Below are 24,478 nucleotides of genomic sequence, written 5' to 3'. Positions count from 1 at the left end.
GGCCGGTTAAGGTGTTGTGTGCCTCCTCAGACTCTGCGTTGCCCACTGATTATGGGGAGTACCAGGACGTGTTTGATAAGGTACGCGCTGGTGCCTTACCTGCTCATCGTCCTTACGACTGCGCCATATCCTTGCAACCCGGTGCCACTCCTCCGCGTGGCAGGGTGTATCCTCTCTCGGTTGCGGAGAATAAGGCCATGGAGGAGTACGTTGCGGATGCGCTTTCCCGGCGGCACATTCGTAAGTCTACTTCCCCAGCAGGAGCGGGCTTTTTCTTTGTAAAGAAGAAGGGTGGTGAATTGAGGCCTTGCATCGATTATAGGGGTCTCAATCGAATCACCACTAAGAATGCCTACCCGATTCCCTTGATTACTGAGTTGTTCGACCGCCTTAAGGGGGCAACAGTCTTTACCAAACTTGACCTTAGGGCGGCGTACAACCTCGTACGGATCAAACAGGGGGATGAGTGGAAGACCGCGTTTAACACCAGAACCGGTCACTACGAATACCTGGTGATGCCCTTCGGGTTGTGTAACGCGCCCGCAGTTTTTCAGGAATTCATAAATGATGTCCTTCGTGACTTGTTGCAGCAGTGCGTGGTAGTTTACTTGGATGACATCCTGGTTTACTCTGCCTCCATGGAGTCCCATATCCAGGATGTCAAGCAGGTGCTGCAACGATTACGTGAGAACGAACTTTTTTGTAAACTTGAGAAGTGCGAATTCCATCGATCCCAAGTTGCCTTTTTAGGCTACATCATTTCTGCGGAGGGATTCTCCATGGACCCTCAGAAGGTTTCGGCAGTTCTGCAGTGGCCTCGTCCCAATGGCCTTCGGCCCATTCAGCGCTTTTTAGGTTTTGCCAACTACTATCGGAAATTCATCAGAAATTTCTCCACGCTGGCAAAACCTCTCTCAGACCTAACCAAGAAGGGCAGCAATCCTCACGAGTGGCCATCCGAGGCCATCGTAGCTTTTGAGGCTCTGAAATCCGCCTTCGCTTCGGCTCCGATACTGTCTCATCCCAATCCTGGATTGCCCTTCGTCCTTGAGGTTGATGCATCCGAGACAGGAGTAGGCGCTCTCCTGTCTCAACGTCGGTCGCCCGATGGACCCCTACTTCCCTGTGGGTTCTACTCCAGGAAGCTTTCCTCTGCAGAGTGCAACTACCAGATTGGAGATAGGGAGTTGTTGGCAATCATTCTGGCTCTCAAGGAATGGAGGCACCTGCTCGAGGGCTCCGCAGTTCCGGTCCTCATTCTTACCGATCATAAGAACCTGACTTATCTTTCGGAGGCCAAAAGATTGACACCCCGTCAAGCCAGATGGGCCTTGTTCTTGTCGCGGTTCAACTATGTGGTCTCCTATTTGCCTGGTTCCAAGAATGTCAGGGCTGATGCATTATCGCGGCAATACTCTGAGTTGTCCAGGGAGGACTCTGAGCCAACCTCGGTCATACCTCCGGATCATATCCTGGCTGCCATTCGTACCAGTCTGACTTCTCCCCTTGGGGAGCAGATTTTGGCGGCTCAAACTGACGCTCCTCCCGAGAGACCGGAGGGTAGATGTTTTGTACCCGAGGGGTTGCGCACCCGTCTGCTGCGTACCTACCATAACTCCAAAACTGCCGGGCATCCGGGGAGGAACCAGTTGTCTTGGGTCGTCTCTCGGTTGTTCTGGTGGCCAACTCTCCGTGCCGACATCGCCTCTTATGTAGCGGCATGTTCGATCTGTGCCCAGAATAAATCTCCACGGCATCTTCCAATGGGTCTTCTGCAACCCATTCCCAATGGGGAGCGTCCTTGGTCACACCTGGGCATGGACTTTATTGTAGACCTCCCTGTGTCTCGGGGTCATACGGTCATCCTCATGGTCGTCGATCGTTTTTCCAAAATGTGCCATTGTATTCCACTCAGGAAATTACCAACAGCGCAAGAACTGGCCACGGTCTTTTCCAGGGAGATTTTTCGCCTGCATGGGTTGCCCAAGGTGATTGTCTCGGACCGCGGGAGTCAGTTCGTGTCCAGATTCTGGCGCGCCTTCTGCTCCCAGTTGGGCATTAGTCTCTCCTTTTCTTCAGCCTACCACCCGCAGTCCAATGGGGCTGCGGAGCGTTCCAATCAGGCCTTAGAACAATTCCTTCGGTGTTATATCTCGGACCATCAGGACGATTGGGCCGATCTCCTGCCTTGGGCTGAGTTTGCCAGGAACTCGGCGGTCAACTCCTCCACCGGGATGTCCCCCTTCATGGCCAACTATGGGTACCAACCCGCGGTATTACCTGAGAGGTTCTCACCACAGGACATTCCTGCTGTGGAGAACCATCTTGCTGCCCTGCGTTCTTCATGGGGGCAGATCCAGAGGGCTTTGAGGGACTCGGCTCAGCGTCAGAAGTTCCAGGCTGATCGCAGACGGTTGCCCGCTCCTTCATACCAGGTCGGCGATCGGGTGTGGTTGTCTACTCGTAACCTCAATCTTCGGGTGCCCACACCCAAACTAGCTCCCCGTTTTGTCGGTCCTTTTCGCATTCTCCGCAAGGTGAATCCGGTGGCCTATGCCCTTGCCCTTCCACCTGGGATGCGGATCTCCAATATCTTTCATGTATCACTGTTGAAACCTCTGATCTGCAATCGCTTCACTACCTCTCTGCCTCGGCCCCGTCCCATTCGGGTTGACGGTCATGAGGAGTATGAGGTGAGCCGGATCCTGGACTCTCGATTGGTGCGCGGCCGATTACAGTTCCTGGTTCATTGGCGCGGTTATGGTCCCGAGGAGCGTTCCTGGGTTCCTTCCGCGGATGTCCATGCTCCTGCCCTCCTCCGCGCGTTTCATACCCGCTTTCCTCGGAAACCTTTTGTTGAGCCGCGGAGGGGGAGGGGCCCTTGAGGAGGAGGTACTGTCAAGGTCCTACCTTTTCCCAGAGGTTATGTTACTCCATGTGCTAGCATCCATCTTGGATTTCTGCTGAGCATGATGGGAATCTTTTATGCCTTCAGGTCTCTGAGGTCCATCCCCCAGAGGGGTGTGGCTGAGTACATATAAGCCTGGGATCTGCACATGCTCTTTGCACTTGTGTCTTGTGTCTTTGTCTTGCTACAGCTCTGTGTATACGCTCGTGACTCTTCTGGTATTCTGACTCGGCTTGTGACTAAGACCATTCTCTGCGTTTCCCTTTGATCTGACCTTCTGTTGCTGAACCCGGCCCGTGACCTGTGATTCTCTGTCTACTGTTCTGTACTGTTTTGTCCCGTTGTTATTGACCCGGCTTGTCTGACTACGCTATTGTCATTCTCACCAACTACACGCCATTGGCGGCGGCCATTACCGCAGCTGGGGTGTCTCGGGGGCCGCGACCTGGTCCCTGGTTGCGTCAAGTCCATCCCCACCATCAGGGGCCCTGGTGAAGGGCAGCCTGGGACTTAGACTCCGCGCCCTGAGGGACTTCAGTCTGTTGGTGGTGGTTGTCGTCAGCCAGTGCGTTACCCTGCCACTAGGCCTACCTGTCCGTTCCACAGCCCTGCCCTGACACTCCACCTCCGCAACATGCAGACTCCACCTCCGCAACATGCAGACTCCACCTCCGCAACATCGCCAAAATCCGCACGTTCCTAACCCCAGAAACCACTAAACAGCTCATCCACTCCCTCATCATATCACGACTCGACTACTGCAACTCCCTCCTCACTGGCCTGCCTCGCGCAGGCTATCCCCGCTTCAGTCCATCCTGAATACGGCTGCCAGACTCATTCACCTTTCCAAACGCTCCGTTTCCGCCACCCCCCTCTGCCAATCCCTCCACTGACCTCCACTCAGTGTCCTCCACCCCCCTCTGCCAATCCCTCCACTGGCTTCCGATTGCGCAACGGATCAAATTCAAAATCCTAACACTGACGTACAAAGCCGTCCACCATACTGCCCCGAACTACATCACTGACCTAATATCCAAGTACCACCCAACACGCACACTCTGCTCCTCACAAGACCTCCTTCTCTCTAGTTCCCTGGTCTCCTCCTCCCATGCCCGCCTCCAGGACTTCTCCAGGGTGTCACCCATCCTCTGGAACTCCCTGCCCCAACCCATCAGATTATCACCTACTCTCCTCTCCTTTAGGCGCACCCTGAAAACCCATCTCTTCAGGGAAGCCTACCCCACCCCCTGCTAACTTGCCTCCCTCCTCCACTCTTCCTACCACTCCATCCCCCACAGCTATCTCCTCCTGTGCCACCATCCCCTCCCTCCTAGATTGTAAGCTCCCAGGATCAGCCCCTCCCCCCTAGATTGTAAGCTCGAAAGATCAGGGCCCTCGATCCCCTCATGTATCACATTGTATTGTATTGTTCTGTCCCCTCTGTAATGTACAGCGCTGAGCCAACTATGGGGGCTTTATAAATACTGTATAATAATAATAATAATAATAAAATGTTGTATACGGGGGGGGGGGGGTATGATACAGAAGACATGTATGTGGTATACAGGGAGGGGGGGGGGTATGATACAAAAAACATGTATGTGGTATACGGGGAGGGGGGGGGTAGATACAGAAGACATGTATGTGGTATACGGGGAGGGGGGGGTATGATACAGAAGACATGTATGTTGTATACGGGGGGGGGGGTATAATACAGAGGACATGTATGTGGTATACGGGGAGGGGGGGGGGTATGATACAGAAACATGTATGTGGTATACGGGGAGGGGGGGGGGGGGGTATGATACAGAAGACATGTATGTGGTATACGGGGAGGGGGGGGGGTATGATACAGAAGACATGTGTGTGGTATATGGGGAGGTGGGGTATGATACAGAAGACATGTATGTTGTATACGGGGGGGGGGGGGGTATGATACAGAAGACATGTATGTTGTATATGGGGGGGGGGTATGATACAGAAGACATGTATGTGGTATACGGGGGGAGGGTATGATACAGAAGACATGTATGTTGTATACGGGGTGGGGGGGTATGATACAGAAGACATGTATGTGGTATACGGGGAGGGGGGGTATGATACAGAAGACATGTATGTGGTATACGGGGAAGGGGGAGGGTATGATACAGAAGACATGTATGTGGTATACGGGGGGGGGGGGCGGTACAATACAGAAGACATGTATGTTGTATATGGGGTGGGGGGGTATAATACAGAAGACATGTGTGTGGTATACGGAGGGGGGGGGGGGATGATACAGAGGATATGTATGTGGTATACGGGGAGGGGGGGGGGATGATACAGAGGACATGTATGTGGTATACGGGGAAGGGGGGGGTTATGATACAGAAGACATGTATGTGGTATACGGGGAGGAGGGGGGGTACAATACAGAAGACATGTGTGTGGTATACGGAGGGGGGGGGGGATGATACAGAGGACATGTATGTGGTATACGGGGAGGGGGGGGGATGATACAGAGGACATGTATGTAGTATACGGGGAAGGGGGGGGTTATGTTACAGAAGACATGTATGTGGTATACGGGGGAGGGGGGGTTATGATACAGAAGACATGTATGTGGTATACGGGGGGGGGGGGCGGTACAATACAGAAGACGGTATACAGGGGGGGTGGTGCAATACAGAGGACACAGCCGTGGCTCACCTGTTCTGTAGGTGAGGGTGCAGCAGCCGGCACAGATCATCGATGACATGTGAGAGCCCGCTGGGGACAGACTGCTCCAGAACACGTGGGCATCACGGGAGGGGAAGGACGGCACATAGCTGGGGGTCAGTCCCACCTGTGACAAGACACGGAAGGGTTGGCATTGGATGGAAGACATTTCTGCACACGCCCACACACGCCCCCACACACGCCCCCACACACGCCCCCACACACGCGCACGCGCCCTCACACGCGCCCACACACGCGCCCTCACACGCACACGCCCTCACACACGCCCACACACGCACCCACGGGCCGGTGACACACCTGATAGAGCGAGGTGTGAGCGGTGTCAGCGATGTGTCCCACGTTCTCCCCTCCTCCGCTCTCTCCTTCTATTCTGCACACCTTGAAGTACAGGTCAGGACACCTGCAGAGGGAAGGATTCATCAGTGCGGACCGGATACCCGGCCACAGAAATGTCAGATGCAGGATATAACGTGTGGGGTATACAATGTATCAGCGTGGAGTATACAATGTATCAGCGTGGAGAATACAATGTATCAGCGTGGAGTATACAATGTATCAGCGTGGAGTATACAATGTATCAGCGTGGAGTATACAATGTATCAGCGTGGAGAATACAATGTATCAGCGTGGAGTATACAATGTATCAGCGTGGAGTATACAATGTATCAGGGTGGAGTATACAATGTATCAGCGTGAGTATTCAATGTATCAGCGTGGAGAATACAATGTATCAGCGTGGAGTATACAATGTATCAGCGTGGAGTATACAATGTATCAGCGTGGAGAATACAATGTATCAGCGTGGAGTATACAATGTATCAGCGTGGAGAATACAATGTATCAGCGTGGAGTATACAATGTATCAGGGTGGAGTATACAATGTATCAGCGTGGAGTATACAATGTATCAGCGTGGAGAATACAATGTATCAGCGTGGAGTATACAATGCATCAGCGTGGAGTATACAATGCATCAGCGTGGAGAATACAATGTATCAGCGTGGAGTATACAATGTATCAGCGTGGAGAATACAATGTATCAGCGTGGAGTATACAATGCATCAGCGTGGAGTATACAATGCATCAGCGTGGAGAATACAATGCATCAGCGTGGAGTATACAATGTAATCAGCGTGGAGTATACAATGTATCAGCGTGGAGTATACAATGTATCAGCGTGGAGTATACAATGTATCAGCGTGGAGAATACAATGTATCAGCGTGGAGTATACAATGTATCAGCGTGGAGAATACAATGTATCAGGGTGGAGTATACAATGTATCAGCGTGGAGTATTTCAATGTATCAGGGTGGAGTATACAATGTATCAGCGTGGAGTATACAATGTATCAGGGTGGAGTATACAATGTATCAGCGTGAGTATACAATGTATCAGCGTGGAGAATACAATGTATCAGGGTGGAGTATACAATGTATCAGCGTGGAGTATACAATGTATCAGCGTGGAGTATACAATGTATCAGGGTGGAGTATACAATGTATCAGCGTGGAGTATTCAATGTATCAGGGTGGAGTATACAATGTATCAGCGTGGAGTATACAATGTATCAGCGTGGAGAATACAATGTATCAGCGTGGAGTATACAATGCATCAGCGTGGAGTATACAATGTATCAGCGTGGAGAATACAATGTATCAGCGTGGAGTATACAATGTATCAGCGTGGAGAATACAATGTATCAGCGTGGAGAATACAATGTATCAGCGTGGAGTATACAATGTATCAGCGTGGAGAATACAATGTATCAGCGTGGAGAATACAATGTATCAGCGTGGAGTATACAATGTATCAGCGTGGAGTATACAATGTATCAGGGTGGAGTATACAATGTATCAGCGTGGAGTATTCAATGTATCAGGGTGGAGTATACAATGTATCAGCGTGGAGTATACAATGTATCAGCGTGGAGAATACAATGTATCAGCGTGGAGTATACAATGCATCAGCGTGGAGAATAACAATGTATCAGCGTGGAGTATACAATGTATCAGGGTGGAGTATACAATGTATCAGCGTGGAGAATACAATGTATCAGCGTGGAGTATACAATGTATCAGCGTGGAGTATACAATGTATCAGCGTGGAGTATACAATGTATCAGCGTGGAGAATACAATGTATCAGCGTGGAGAATACAATGTATCAGCGTGGAGTATACAATGTATCAGCGTGGAGTATACAATGTATCAGCGTGGAGAATACAATGTATCAGTGTGGAGTATACAATGCATCAGCGTGGAGTATACAATGTATCAGCGTGGAGAATACAATGTATCAGCGTGGAGTATACAATGTATCAGCGTGGAGTATACAATGCATCAGCGTGGGAGTATACAATGCATCAGCGTGGAGAATACAATGTATCAGCGTGGAGAATACAATGTATCAGCGTGGAGTATACAATGTATCAGCGTGGAGAATACAATGTATCAGCGTGGAGAATACAATGTATCAGCGTGGAGAATACAATGTATCAGCGTGGAGTATACAATGTATCAGCGTGGAGAATACAATGTATCAGCGTGGAGTATACAATGTATCAGCGTGGAGAATACAATGTATCAGCGTGGAGAATACAATGTATCAGCGTGGAGTATATAATGTATCAGCGTGGAGTATACAGTATCAGCGTGGAGTATACAGTATCAGCGTGGAGAATACAATGTATCAGCGTGGAGTATACAATGTATCAGCGTGGAGAATACAATGTATCAGCGTGGAGTATACAATGTATCAGGGTGGAGTATACAATGTATCAGCGTGGAGTATACAATGTATCAGCGTGGAGAATACAATGTATCAGCGTGGAGTATACAATGCATCAGCGTGGAGTATACAATGTATCAGCGTGGAGAATACAATGTATCAGCGTGGAGTATACAATGTATCAGCGTGGAGTATACAATGCATCAGCGTGGAGTATACAATGCATCAGCGTGGAGAATACAATGCATCAGCGTGGAGTATACAATGTATCAGCGTGGAGTATACAATGTATCAGCGTGGAGTATACAATGTATCAGCGTGGAGTATACAATGTATCAGCGTGGAGAATACAATGTATCAGCGTGGAGTATACAATGTATCAGCGTGGAGAATACAATGTATCAGGGTGGAGTATACAATGTATCAGCGTGGAGTATTCAATGTATCAGGGTGGAGTATACAATGTATCAGCGTGGAGTATACAATGTATCAGGGTGGGAGTATACAATGTATCAGCGTGGAGTATACAATGTATCAGCGTGGAGAATACAATGTATCAGGGTGGAGTATACAATGTATCAGCGTGGAGTATACAATGTATCAGCGTGGAGTATACAATGTATCAGGGTGGAGTATACAATGTATCAGCGTGGAGTATTCAATGTATCAGGGTGGAGTATACAATGTATCAGCGTGGAGTATACAATGTATCAGCGTGGAGAATACAATGTATCAGCGTGGAGTATACAATGCATCAGCGTGGAGAATACAATGTATCAGCGTGGAGTATACAATGTATCAGGGTGGAGTATACAATGTATCAGCGTGGAGAATACAATGTATCAGCGTGGAGTATACAATGTATCAGCGTGGAGTATACAATGTATCAGCGTGGAGTATACAATGCATCAGCGTGGAGTATACAATGTATCAGCGTGGAGAATACAATGTATCAGCGTGGAGTATACAATGTATCAGCGTGGAGAATACAATGTATCAGCGTGGAGAATACAATGTATCAGCGTGGAGTATACAATGTATCAGCGTGGAGAATACAATGTATCAGCGTGGAGAATACAATGTATCAGCGTGGAGTATACAATGTATCAGCGTGGAGTATACAATGTATCAGGGTGGAGTATACAATGTATCAGCGTGGAGTATTCAATGTATCAGGGTGGAGTATACAATGTATCAGCGTGGAGTATACAATGTATCAGCGTGGAGAATACAATGTATCAGCGTGGAGTATACAATGCATCAGCGTGGAGTATACAATGCATCAGCGTGGAGAATACAATGTATCAGCGTGGAGTATACAATGTATCAGGGTGGAGTATACAATGTATCAGCGTGGAGAATACAATGTATCAGCGTGGAGTATACAATGTATCAGCGTGGAGTATACAATGTATCAGCGTGGAGTATACAATGCATCAGCGTGGAGTATACAATGCATCAGCGTGGAGTATACAATGTATCAGCGTGGAGAATACAATGTATCAGCGTGGAGTATACAATGTATCAGCGTGGAGTATACAATGCATCAGCGTGGAGTATACAATGCATCAGCGTGGAGAATACAATGCATCAGCGTGGAGAATACAATGCATCAGCGTGGAGTATACAATGTATCAGCGTGGAGAATACAATGTATCAGCGTGGAGTATACAATGTATCAGCGTGGAGAATACAATGTATCAGCGTGGAGTATACAATGTATCAGCGTGGAGAATACAATGTATCAGCGTGGAGAATACAATGTATCAGCGTGGAGTATATAATGTATCAGCGTGGAGTATACAGTATCAGCGTGGAGAATACAATGTATCAGCGTGGAGTATATAATGTATCAGCGTGGAGTATACAGTATCAGCGTGGAGTATACAGTATCAGCGTGGAGTATTGTAATGTGATGGATTTGGTAAAATGCCTATTTGGTTTCCTGTTGAATATATACAGTTGCAAGAAAAAGTATGTGAACCTTTGGACTTAATAACTGGTTGACCCTCCTTTGGCAGCAATAACCTCAACCAAACGTTTCCTGTAGTTGCAGATCAGACCTGCACAACGATCTGGAGTCATTTTGGACCACTCCTCTTCACAAAACTGTTTCAGTGTAGCAATATTCTTGGGATGTCTGGTGTGAATCGCTCTCTTAAGGTCATGCCACAGCATTTCAATGGGGTTGAGGTCAGGACTCTGACTGGGCCACTCCAGAAGGCGTATTCTGTGCTGTTGCAGCCATTGTTTTGTTGAATGACTTGTATGCTTTGGGTCATCATTGTCCTGTTGCATCACCCATCCTCTGCGGAGCTTCAGTTGGCGGACAGATGGTCGTACGTTTTCCTGCAAAATGATAAACTCTGGAATTCATTTTCCCATCAATGACAACAATCCATCCAGCCCTGAGGCAGCAAAGCAGCCCCAAACCATGATACTCCCTCCGCCATGTTTCACAGTGGGGATGAGGTTTTGATGTTGGTGTGCTGGGCCTTTTTTTCTCCACACATAGTGTTGTGTGTTCTTCCCAAACAACTCAATCTTGGTTTCATCTGTCCACAGTATATTTTGCCAGTAGTGCTGTGGAACATCCAGGGGCTCTTTTGCAAACTTCAAACGTGCTGCAATCTTCTTTTTGGCCAGCAATGGCTTCCTCCGTGGTGTCCTCCCATGTACTCCATTCTTGTTTCATGTTTTCCTGATTGTAGATGTGTCAACAAAAATGTTAGCATGTGCCAGAGATTTCTGTAGGTCTTTAGCTGACACTCTGGGATTCTTCTTTACCTCATGCAGCATTCTGCGCTGTGCTCTTGCAGTCATTTTTACAGGACGACCACGCCTAGGGAGAGTAGCAACAGTGCTAAACTTTCTCCATTTGTAGACAGTCTGTCTTACCGTGGACACAGGAACATCAAGGCTCAAGGAGATACTTTTGTAACCCTTTCCAGCTTCATGCAAGTCAACAATTATTGATCGTAGGTCTTCTGAGAGCTCTTTTCTGCGAGGCATGGTTCACATCAGACAGTGCTTCTTGAAACCAGTAAACCCAAAACAGGTGTCAGCAACACATCCAATATCATCACACTGATTGGAGTCAAGGTTGGCTCACTCCTGGCTCCAATTAGCTCTGGGAGAAGTCATTAAGCTAGGGCCTCACATACTTTTTCCTCCCTGCACTGTGAATGTTTACATGTTATGTGCAATTAAACCATGGCAACATCTAATGTTTGTGTAGTATTATGTTCAGCAGACTGTGTTCTTCTATTGTTGTGACTTAGATGACGTTCAGAGCACATTTTATGCCCAATTCATGCAAAACTCCACGTAATCCCAAAGGGGTTCACATACTTTTTCTTGCAACTGTACATTTTTCTATACATTTTATACATATCTACTTTTATACTTTTTCATATTTCTAAATATTTTGTATGAATATATATGTATATAGGTGTTGTGTATATCTTTTGTCTGCTGGGCTTTGTAGTCCTCCTTAACTCAAAAAATGTCTGCTTAGCAATGTTCTCAACCCCTCCCGTCAAGCTGTGAAGATCTTGTAACTACGCCCTGGACATGTGAGGGAGTGAAGAGATAACGAGCGGCAAGCAAGCCTCAAGTTCCTGCACTCTTCCTGTATTTCAGCCAATCACGATGTGCCTTTTAGATTGTGACGGTTTGTATATAATAGTGACGTATACTCCATTGTTCTCTGTGTATAAAAGGTTAAGCCCCGCCCTGCAATAAACAGAGATGATGAAGTAGTTGGACTGAGCAGATGTTGTCCGTGTAATTATCTCCGGCGTGCAATCCATTTCTCAAAATTAGGAACAGCAGCAGACATCCAACCCTGAACCCGATTGTGGCTCAGATCCATTACAGTAACGTACATGTGACATACATGTACAGATTTGAGTAGATAAGATGCAATCAGTAGCAATATGTAATCATAACTGGAGGGACATTCCATTGTCATTAAAGATGTATATTCAGTCAGAGGGACTCAGACACAGAGGCATCAATTAGCGGCTGAAAAGCCCGGCTTCCGGGATGTGACACCTTTGTGTTAATAAGGTTGTCACCTTCTAGGGAAGCTGGTTTGGAGGAAGTGGCTTGAGGCATTTCGGCTTCACGACAGCAGGGAGCTCGATCTGTCTGGGGAGCTAAAAGGTATATCCATACATCAAAGAAGTATGTTTCATCTCTCATAAAAGCTAAAATATTAGTTGCAGAGAGATGAACATACTCCCTTCTTGTAGGGCACTCTGTGCGCCACATCGGCACTAAAAACCATATTTGTGGTTTCGGTAGAAGGCCAGGAAAATGCAGGAAATGGTTAGGTGGCGCTGGATGGCGACAGTTGAATGGTGTTTGGTACTGTCGCGATCGGACTGATGCGCTGGTGTCGGAAATCCATTCCCCGACTTGGTGTTTCAAGCCGGTCTTGGTCCGATTGAACTTGGGCAGGTCAGCACCCAGAACATCCTGTGGGCAGGTTCAGAAACACCCCCCATGGTCAATTGGCCAAGGACTAATGACCCGCCTACATCCATATCCCCATAAAAGGAGTACCCGGACATTGGGACATTTGTGATTCGTATGGAGCTGGTTGGTCGACCAACGGATTGCTGACGCTCTGACTTGCTCCAGTCACAGGATAAATCCTGGTAAAGTTTTATTCTGTCTTTTATTCCCTTTTTATTTTATAGTGAAGTCATTTGTGTATCTTCTTGTATTTCTGTAACTTTTTATATTTTGTACATATTTTATGCTCCGCCCACTTTCGGGATATTAAATCTTAAATTAATTAGTGACTTCTCGGTATTTAAGCTCGTGCTCATATCCTGTGTCACATGCACCCGCATGTGACACAGGAAAGTACACAGCAGCACCTCCGCATGTGACACAGGAAAGTACACAGCAGCACATCCGCATGTGACACAGGAAAGTACACAGCAGCACATCCGCATGTGACACAGGAAAGTACACAGCAGCACATCCGCATGTGACACAGGAAAGTACACAGCAGCACCTCCGCATGTGACACAGGAAAGTACACAGCAGCACCTCCGCATGTGACACAGGAAAGTACACAGCAGCACATCCGCATGTGACACAGGAAAGTACACAGCAGCACATCCGCATGTGACACAGGAAAGTACACAGCAGCACCTCCGCATGTGACACAGGAAAGTACACAGCAGCACATCCGCATGTGACACAGGAAAGTACACAGCAGCACATCCGCATGTGACACAGGAAAGTACACAGCAGCACCTCCGCATGTGACACAGGAAAGTACACAGCAGCACATCCGCATGTGACACAGGAAAGTACACAGCAGCACTTCCGCATGTGACACAGGAAAGTACACAGCAGCACCTCCGCATGTGACACAGGAAAGTACACAGCAGCACCTCCGCATGTGACACAGCAGTACCCGGATTTCTGAGGGCATTTCCCGGATTTCTGTGGGCAGTTCCCGGATTTCTGAGGGCAGTTCTTGTATTTCTGAGGGCAGTTCTTGTATTTCTGAGGGCAGTTCTTGTATTTCTGAGGGCAGTTCTTGTATTTCTGAGGACAGTTCTTGTATTTCTGAGGACAGTTCTTGTATTTCTGAGGACAGTTCTTGTATTTCTGAGGACAGTTCTTGTATTTCTGAGGACAGTTCTTGTATTTCTGAGGACAGTTCTTGTATTTCTGAGGACAGTTCTTGTATTTCTGAGGACAGTTCTTGTATTTCTGAGGACAGTTCTTGTATTTCTGAGGGCAGTTCCCGGATGTCTGAGGGCAGTTCCCGGATGTCTGAGGGCAGTTCCCGGATGTCTGAGGGCAGTTCCCGGATGTCTGAGGGCAGTTCCCGGATGTCTGAGGGCAGTTCCCGGATGTCTGAGGGCAGTTCCCGGATGTCTGAGGGCAGTTCCCGGATGTCTGAGGGCAGTTCCCGGATGTCTGAGGGCAGTTCCCGGATGTCTGAGGGCAGTTCTTGTATTTCTGAGGGCAGTTCTTGTATTTCTGAGGGCAGTTCTTGTATTTCTGAGGACAGTTCTTGTATTTCTGAGGACAGTTCTTGTATTTCTGAGGACAGTTCTTGTATTTCTGAGGGCAGTTCCCGGATGTCTGAGGGCAGTTCCCGGATGTCTGAGGGCAGTTCCCGGATGTCTGAGGGCAGTTCCCGGATGTCTGAGGGCAGTTCCCGGATGTCTGAGGGCAGTTCCCGGATGTCTGAGGGCAGTTCTTGTATTTCTGAGGACAGTTCTTGTATTTCTGAGGACAGTTCTTGTATTTCTGAGGACAGTTCTTGTATTTCTGAGGGCAGTTCCCGGATGTCTGAGGGCAGTTCCCGGATGTCTGAGGGCAGTTCCCGGATGTCTGAGGGCAGTTCCCGGATGTCTGAGGGCAGTTCCCGGATGTCTGAGGGCAGTTCCCGGATGTCTGAGGGCAGTTCCCGGATGTCTGAGGGCAGTTCCCGGATTTCTGAGGGCAGTTCCCGGATGTCTGAGGGCAGTCCCCGGATTTCTTCCTCCGGCGCAGTGTTAGTAAAAAGGAAAATAGCGAAGAAGGCCAAAATAATGCTACATTTATAAATATCGCACACATCAACACTTTCCGCGTTTGGTAAATAATGCGCGCTTTTAGCAGACGGATTACTGTCCAGATAAATATCACGAGTTATTTGGACACAATCATGTGGGATTTATCTCTTAGTGAATTGACCCTGAGGGCCCCTGAGGACCCCAACCTAAACAGCAGCCTGCAGTACTCTGCAGAATCAGCCAGCAATTGCAGAGGCCTGAATATCTGGCTGGTAAAACGAGGCAAGTGTGTGAACGGAGGACTGCTTATTGGGGTGCAAATCTGTGAAACAAAAGCAGAAGAGGTCACGAGGCATCCACTGATCTAGTAGTACGCCCCTTAATGAGAATGGGAGGAACCTTATCCCCCAAAGGCCAAAGAAACCGATTGTCTGGAAGAGGTCAAAGCCGAGACATGAACTCGTACAGCATGGGTCATGGCCAAATGGTGAAGAGGAACTGCCGGAGGACATTCTGGAGCCGGACCAAAGGACAGCAGGACAATGTTCCTTGGTGAAAGCCTTAAGACAACCTCATCCTTATGCGACACCCAGAATGGTTCCTTACATGGCAAGGCTGAACCCACCAAGAGAAGGTGGTCATAAGGAAGGACAACTTGTATTCAAGGTCAGCCAAGGGAAGGTCCTCCATAGACTCAAAGGGAGGCCACTGGAGGGCTGACAGGACCACACTGAGATCCCACGTTGTCACTGGAAAGGGTCTGAGGGGAATACGTGATTGACCCCGAGCACAAAGACATTCTATAGGGAGCGAGAGGCCAGTGGACTCTGAAAAAGGATAGCCAAGGCTGAAAATTGCCCCTCCATAGTGCTCAAGGCCAGACGCTAATCAAGGCCCAACTAGAGAAAGGTTAAGATCCGTCCCATGGAGGAACTTGTCTATTCACACAAAGTAAGCTTTACAGGAGAGACGGCGGACTTCCGAGAAGTGGACTTCCAAGCATGAAGAAGTGTAGAAATGACCAAATCCGAGAGATCTCTATTCCTCAGGACCTCGCCTTCAACAGCCAAGCCGTCAAAGCCAGTACTGAGAAGTAGGGTAGAGGACTTGTCCTTGAGGCAGGAGGTACTGGAATCTGGTGGTGGCCACACTGTGTTCACGAAGCCTGAATACATCTGGGTAATGCACACTCTTCTCAGCCAATCAGGAACCACAGGAGGGATCACAGGAATGCCTTCAACCTCAAACACGCAAAGCAGCTGAGGAAACATTTTTATAGGAAAAAAATAATCAATCAGGGAGAATGGATTCCACAAAATCATCGATCAGGGAGAATGGATTCCACAAAATCATCAATCAGGGAGAATGGATTCCACAAAATCATCAATCAGGGAGAATGGATTCCACAAAATCATCAATCAGGGAGAATGAATTCCACAAAATCATCGATCAGGGAGAATGGATTCCACAAAATCATCGATCAGGGAGAATGGATTCCACAAAATCATCGATCAGGGAGAATGGATTCCACAAAATCATCAATCAGGGAGAATGGATTCCACAAAATCATCGATCAGGGAGAATGGATTCCACAAAATCATCGATCAGGGAGAATGGATTCCACAAAATCATCAATCAGGGAGAATAGATTCCACAAAATCATCGATCAGGGAGAATGGATTCTACAAAATCATCAATCAGGGAGAATGGATTCCACAAAATCATCAATCAGGGAGAATGGATTCCACAAAATCATCAATCAGGGAGAATGGATTCCACAAAATCATCGATCAGGGAGAATGGATTCCACAAAATCATCAATCAGGGAGAATAGATTCCACAAAATCATCGATCAGGGAGAATGGATTCTACAAAATCATCAATCAGGAGAATGGATTCCACAAAATCATCAATCAGGGAGAATAGATTCCACAAAATCATCGATCAGGGAGAATGGATTCTACAAAATCATCAATCAGGGAGAATGGATTCCACAAAATCATCAATCAGGGAGAATGGATTCCACAAAATCATCAATCAGGGAGAATGGATTCCACAAAATCATCGATCAGGGAGAATGGATTCCACAAAATCATCGATGCATCCACAGCACTGGCTCAAGGTTCCCTGGATCTGGCAACAAACCTGCCCAGCTTGCTGTTCAATCCAGATGAAAGGAGGTCCAGGTCTGGCATCCCCCACCTGCTACAAAGGTCACAAAATGCCTAGGGGTGGAGGAACCGCTCTCCTGAGTCCAGCTGCTGATGGCTGAGGAAGACCACCAGCCAATTATTCCTGGGATGTGCACAGCAGTCAGGGACAGAAAATGCTGTTCCACTCAAGTTGGGGTCATGTCTGCCTCCTCCTGAGCTGCAAGACTTCTGGTGCCATCTTGGTGGTTGAAATAGGCCACAGGTTAACCCTGAGGAAGTCACGTGTTACCGTGACGCAACGCGTCGGAACGCGAGGATTCTGGGAGCGCGGTGACGTCATTTCCGGCGTGGCGGCCATATTTGAAATCCCTGTATCTAAATACCCATGCAGGAGATTTATAGCATGGGGTATTGAAGGCTTGTGAGGAGACGAATGTAAATGTGAGTGGGCAATCTTTTCCAGATTCTCTTGTGTCTGTATATGAACCGAGGAGGAGACCGCTGATAGAGCAGAAGAGGGAGGCCCTGGTGAGCTACCAAAGTGGGGTCCTGTTGTAAAGCGAGCTGACCCTGTGGGGTCGTGGCAAGGAGGTGAGGGGCCATCACGGCTAAAGTTTGGATTCACACAGTGTGGACACGTATGACACATACATGAAGATTGAAAGTTTTCTGTTGCATTTGGAGATTTTAATTTTTCTGTGGACCTATTATGTTAACAGATGGTTGCAGTGATTACGATGGTCACTAATTGCACTTTATTCTTCTGATTTGGAATACACATTAATGTTACTACCTTGTGGTATTATTTACAGCACTTTCTATTTATATGTATTTAGTTTATTTAGAGATAGCGCTACACTTTATATGTATATTTACTGGGATACTGCAGTCATCACTGAATTATTATACAAGATTTACATTATTATTATCATCATGATCACCACCATCATCACCAACACCACCACCATCATCACCATCACCACCATCATCACCATCACCATCATCATCACCACCACCATCATCACCACCACCATCATCACCATCACCACCATCACCACCATCACCAACACCACCATCACCATCACCACCATCACCAACACCATCACCAACACCACCACCATCATCACCATCATCATCACCATCACCATCATCACCATCACCATCATCACCACCACCATCACCATAATCACCGCCACCATCATCACCATCATCATCACCATCACCACCATCACCACCATCACCAACACCACCACCATCATCACCATCATCATCACCACCACCATCATCACCACCATCATCACCATCACCACCATCACCATCACCACCACCATCATCACCATCACCACCACCATCATCACCACCACCATCACCATAATCACCGCCACCATCATCACCATCATCATCACCAACACCACCACCATCATCATCACCATCACCAATCACCATCACCACCACCATCATCACCACCACCATCATCACCACCACCATAATCACCACCACCATCATCACCACCACCATCATCACCACCACCATCATCACCATCATCATCACCACCACCATCATCACCACCACCATCACCATAATCACCGCCACCATCATCACCATCACCAACACCACCACCATCACCACCACCATCATCATCACCAATCATCATCACCACCACCATCATCACCACCACCATAATCACCATCATCACCACCATCACCATCATCACCACCACCATCACCATAATCACCGCCACCATCACCACCATCACCACCACCACCACCATCATCACCACCATAATCACAGCCACCATCACCACCACCATCATCACCACCATCATCATCACCATCATCATCACCATCATCATCATCACCATCACCACCACCACCACCATCATCATCATCATCACCACCACCACCATCATCATCATCATCATCACCACCACCACCATCATCACCATCACCACCACCATCACCATCATCATCACCACCACCATCATCACCACCACCACCATCACCACCACCACCACCATCATCACCATCACCATCATCACCACCATCATCATCACCACCATCATCATCATCACCACCATCACCACCATCATCATCATCATCATCATCATCATCACCACCACCATCACCACCATCATCCTGGACTTACTACTACTAATATAAATCCTGAACAATAATAATAATAATCTTCTATAATACTGACAATAATGAATGTATAATAGTAATGATAAGCGGGGAGTACTGGCCCCGCCCCCGAGGGGTATTAGTCACAGGTGGAAGAATACAGATTGTCGCTGATGATGAGATCTGTGGAACGGTGAACGGGGACCCACAATACACACCTGACCGGGATGGAAGATTTGTTGTTCAGGAAGTCAGCGTGGGAGAGACCCGAAACACAGAAAACGTCCCCAACCTGGACGGCCCTAAAAACAGAAGACAGAGATGTGATTGGTGGAAAACAGAGGCGGCTGTTTTCTCGGTACACGAAGCCCCTCCCCCTCTGTTTTCTCGGTACACAAACCCCCTCCCCCCAGTGTTTGCTCGGTACACGAAGCCCCTCCCCCTCTGTTTTCTCGGTACACGAACCCCCTCCCCCCACTGTTTGCTCGGTACACGAACCCCCTCCCCCTCTGTTTTCTCGGTACACGAACCCCCTCCCCCCACTGTTTGCTCGGTACACGAAGCCCCTCCCCCCACTGTTTGCTCGGTACACGAACCCCCTCCCCCCACTGTTTTCTCGGTACACGAACCCCCCTCCCCCTCTGTTTTCTCGGTACACGAACCCCCTCCCCCTCTGTTTTCTCGGTACACAAACCCCCTCCCCGTTTTCTTGGTACACTAACCCCCTCCCCCTCTGTTTTCTCGGTACACAAACCCCCTCCCCGTTTTCTTGGTACACAAACCCCCTCCCCGTTTTCTTGGTACACAAACCCCCTCCCTCTCTGTTTTCTCGATACACGAACCCCCTCCCCCACTGTTTTCTCGATACACGAACCCCCTCCCCCTCTGATTTCAAGATACACGAACCCCCTCCCCCTCTACCTGAATAAGACCCAAATATTCCCCCGCCAAGAACGGTCGACCTATCAGCAGAACGCAGACCACGTCACTCTCTGGTTCCTGGGCTAGCTGAGCTGGAATGATGTGCCCCTCCTCCGCCCGCTGCTTCCCCACCTCTGAGAATGCTGCCAGGACTGAATTCGGGGGGGGGGGTGTCACCCCTCCACACCTGAACCCAGACAATATGACAGGCAGCTGGATCTCATTCCAACATGTATGGGACCCAACGTGACAGCCGGATCCCGAATCCAATATGGCGGAGGAGAATGGAATGACGCTAGAAACCTTCAGCAGCAGAGAAGACCTCAGTGGATGGGAAGTGATCTCTAATGTGTTCCATGGTGAGAAGAGGAAGATCCTGCCAGTAATTCGGCTCCTCGGAGGACACAAAGCGGACCATCCTGTGACACCGCCCCTAAAGGGGCCCAATCACAAAGCAGGACAGAACTCCAGCAAACAAATGACCTGCGGCCTCCCTGATGGTAGAACAGAGTCATGTGACTGAAGGAAGAGGCTGGAAGGGGGCGGAGTGCCGTACCTGGAGGTCTGGAAATGCCGGTAGAGAGCCACCTGGTAGAGGAAGAAGCTGGAAGGGGGCGGAGTGCCGTACCTGGAGGTGTGGAAATGCCAGCAGAGAGCCGCCTGGTAGAGGAAGAAGCTGGAAGGGGGCGGAGTGCCGTACCTGGAGGTGTGGAAATGCCGGTAGAGGGCCGCTTGGTAGAGGAAGAAGCTGGAAGGGGGCGGAGTGCCGTACCTGGAGGTCTGGAAATGCCGGTAGAGAGCCGCCTGGTAGAGGAAGAAGCTGGAAGGGGGCGGAGTGCCGTACCTGGTGGTCTGGAAATGCCGGTAGAGAGCCGCTTGGTAGAGGAAGAAGCTGGACGGGGGCGGAGTGCCGTACCTGGAGGTCTGGAAATGCCGGTAGAGAGCCGCCTGGTAGAGGAAGAAGCTGGAAGGGGGCGGAGTGCCGTACCTGGTGGTCTGGAAATGCCGGTAGAGAGCCGCTTGGTAGAGGAAGAAGCTGGAAGGGGGCAGAGTGCCGTACCTGGAGGTCTGGAAATGCCGGTAGAGGGCCGCTTGGTAGAGGAAGAAGCTGGAAGGGGGCGGAGTGCCGTACCTGGAGGTCTGGAAATGCCGGTAGAGAGCCGCCTGGTAAAGGAAGAAGCTGGAAGGGGGCGGAGTGCCGTACCTGGAGGTCTGGAAATGCCGGTAGAGAGCCGCCTGGTAGAGGAAGAAGCTGGAAGGGGGCGGAGTGCCGTACCTGGAGGTCTGGAAATGCCGGCACAGAGCCGCCTGGTAGAGGAAGAAGCTGGAAGGGGGCGGAGTGTCGTACCTGGAGGTGTGGAAATGCCGGTAGAAAGCCGCCTGGTAGAGGAAGAACCTGGAAGGGGGCGGAGTGCCGTACCTGGAGGTCTGGAAATGCCGGTAGAGAGCCGCTTGGTAGAGGAAGAAGCTGGAAGGGGGCGGAGTGCCGTACCTGGAGGTCTGGAAATGCCGGTAGAGAGCCACCTGGTAGAGGAAGAAGCTGGAAGGGGGCGGAGTGCCGTACCTGGAGGTCTGGAAATGCCGGTAGAGGGCCGCCTGGTAGAGGAAGAAGCTGGAAGGGGGCGGAGTGCCGTACCTGGAGGTCTGGAAATGCTGGTAGAGAGCCGCCTGGTAGAGGAAGAAGCTGGACGGGGGCGGAGTGCCGTACCTGGAGGTGTGGAAATGCCGGTAGAGGGCCGCTTGGTAGAGGAAGAAGCTGGAAGGGGGCGGAGTGCCGTACCTGGAGGTGTGGAAATGCTGGTAGAGAGCCGCCTGGTAGAGGAAGAAGCTGGAAGGGGGCGGAGTGCCGTACCTGGTGGTCTGGAAATGCCGGTAGAGAGCCGCTTGGTAGAGGAAGAAGCTGGAAGGGGGCAGAGTGCCGTACCTGGAGGTCTGGAAATGCCGGTAGAGAGCCGCCTGGTAAAGGAAGAAGCTGGAAGGGGGCGGAGTGCCGTACCTGGAGGTCTGGAAATGCCGGTAGAGAGCCGCCTGGTAGAGGAAGAAGCTGGAAGGGGGCGGAGTGCCGTACCTGGAGGTGTGGAAATGCCGGTAGAGAGCCGCCTGGTAGAGGAAGAAGCTGGAAGGGGGCGGAGTGCCGTACCTGGAGGTGTGGAAATGCCGGTAGAAAGCCGCCTGGTAGAGGAAGAACCTGGAAGGGGGCGGAGTGCCGTACCTGGAGGTCTGGAAATGCCGGGTAGAGAGCCGCTTGGTAGAGGAAGAAGCTGGAAGGGGGCGGAGTGCCGTACCTGGAGGTCTGGAAATGCCGGTAGAGAGCCGCCTGGTAGAGGAAGAAGCTGGAAGGGGGCGGAGTGCCGTACCTGGAGGTCTGGAAATGCTGGTAGAGAGCCGCTTGGTAGAGGAAGAAGCTGGACGGGGGCGGAGTGCCGTACCTGGAGGTGTGGAAATGCCGGTAGAGAGCTGCCTGGTAGAGGAAGAAGCTGGAAGGGGGCGGAGTGCCGTACCTGGAGGTGTGGAAATGCCGGTAGAGGGCCGCTTGGTAGAGGAAGAAGCTGGAAGGGGGCGGAGTGCCGTACCTGGAGGTGTGGAAATGCCGGTAGAGAGCCGCCTGGTAGAGGAAGAAGCTGGAAGGGGGCGGAGTGCCGTACCTGGAGGTCTGGAAATGCCGGCACAGTGCCGCCTGGTAACGGAAGAAGCTGGAAGGGGGCGGAGTGCCGTACCTGGAGGTCTGGAAATGCCGGCAGAGAGCCGCTTGGTAGAGGAAGAAGCTGGAAGGGGGCGGAGTGCCGTACCTGGAGGTGTGGAAATGCCGGTAGAGAGCCGCCTGGTAGAGGAAGAAGCTGGAAGGGGGCGGAGTGCCGTACCTGGAGGTGTGGAAATGCCGGTAGAGAGCCGCCTGGTAGAGGAAGAAGCTGGAAGGGGGCGGAGTGCCGTACCTGGAGGTGTGGAAATGCCGGTAGAGAGCCGCCTGGTAGAGGAAGAAGCTGGAAGGGGGCGGAGTGCCGTACCTGGTGGTCTGGAAATGCCGGTAGAGAGCCGCTTGGTAGAGGAAGAAGCTGGAAGGGGGCGGAGTGCCGTACCTGGAGGTGTGGAAATGCCGGTAGAGAGCCGCCTGGTAGAGGAAGAAGCTGGAAGGGGGCGGAGTGCCGTACCTGGAGGTGTGGAAATGCCGGTAGAGAGCCGCCTGGTAGAGGAAGAAGCTGGAAGGGGGCGGAGTGCCGTACCTGGAGGTCTGGAAATGCCGGTAGAGAGCCGCCTGGTAGAGGAAGAAGCTGGAAGGGGGCGGAGTGCCGTACCTGGAGGTGTGGAAATGCCGGTAGAGGGCCGCTTGGTAGAGGAAGAAGCTGGAAGGGGGCGGAGTGCCGTACCTGGAGGTGTGGAAATGCCGGTAGAGAGCCGCCTGGTAGAGAAAGAAGCTGGAAGGGGGCGGAGTGCCGTACCTGGAGGTCTGGAAATGCCGGTAGAGAGCCGCCTGGTAGAGGAAGAAGCTGGAAGGGGGCGGAGTGCCGTACCTGGAGGTCTGGAAATGCCGGTAGAGAGCCGCCTGGTAGAGGAAGAAGCTGGAAGGGGGCGGAGTGCCGTACCTGGAGGTCTGGAAATGCCGGCACAGAGCCGCCTGGTAGAGGAAGAAGCTGGAAGGGGGCGGAGTGCCGTACCTGGAGGTCTGGAAATGCCGGCACAGAGCCGCCTGGTAGAGGAAGAAGCTGGAAGGGGGCGGAGTGCCGTACCTGGAGGTCTGGAAATGCCGGTAGAGAGCCGCCTGGTAGAGGAAGAAGCTGGAAGGGGGCGGAGTGCCGTACCTGGAGGTCTGGAAATGCCGGTAGAGAGCCGCCTGGTACGATCCTTCACTACTATAACATGGTGACCGAACGACCTTTATATAGAGAGCCTTCGCATACGGAGGGTCAGCCAGAGCAGAACGACTTCCTTCTGTCAGCTCGGTGCAGAAACGCTACAGAGAGGATGACAGGAAACAATGAAGACACGGATCAGCCAATGAGAACCATCATTACCCATAACACAAAGACAACCTAGAATCCTGGTGCGGAGAGGGAGGAGCCTGGAGAGGGAGGAGTCTGGAGAGCGAGGAGCGCAAACAGCCTGAAGAGGAAGGAGCGTGAATAGCCTGAAGAAGGTGGAGCGGGTGATGGCGGGGGAGGGGGGAGGACCGGGTGAGGGAAGAGCCCAGGAGAACCAGGTGATGGCGGGGGAGGGGGGAGGACCGGTTGATGGCGGGGGAGGACAGAGGAACAGGTGATGAAGATTGAGATGGAGGAGGACCGGGTGACGTCGGGGGACTGAGTTGGGGGGGAGGACCAGGTGACAGCGGGGGATTGAGTTGGGGGGGATGGGGGAGGACCAGGTGACGGCGGGGGATTGAGGTGGGGGGGGGGGTGAGGAC

General features: G+C 50.5%; 1 protein-coding gene across 1 annotated transcript in view; it reads right to left on the bottom strand.

Annotated features, from left to right (window-relative positions):
* Nucleotides 1–24,028, bottom strand: part of PEX6 (peroxisomal biogenesis factor 6) — a gene marked incomplete at its 5' end in the record, with an annotated part of 131,663 nt that extends 107,635 nt beyond the window's left edge. Inside the window, 5 exon segments of the mRNA XM_089655551.1 lie at nt 5,597–5,663; nt 5,666–5,732; nt 5,924–6,026; nt 19,377–19,460; nt 23,877–24,028. Of these exon segments, the coding sequence (XP_089511677.1) occupies nt 5,597–5,663; nt 5,666–5,732; nt 5,924–6,026; nt 19,377–19,460; nt 23,877–24,028 (473 nt within the window).
* Between the last annotated feature and the right edge of the window lie 450 nt (nt 24,029–24,478).

Source organism: Staurois parvus, unplaced genomic scaffold (genome assembly GCF_062004578.1).
Source record: "Staurois parvus isolate SC_StPar_1 unplaced genomic scaffold, SC_StPar_1.0 ptg000848l, whole genome shotgun sequence".
Classification (NCBI taxonomy): Eukaryota; Metazoa; Chordata; class Amphibia; order Anura; family Ranidae; genus Staurois; species Staurois parvus.
The sequence above is the reverse complement of the archived record's forward strand: the minus strand, read 5'-3'. Positions and strand labels throughout refer to the sequence as shown.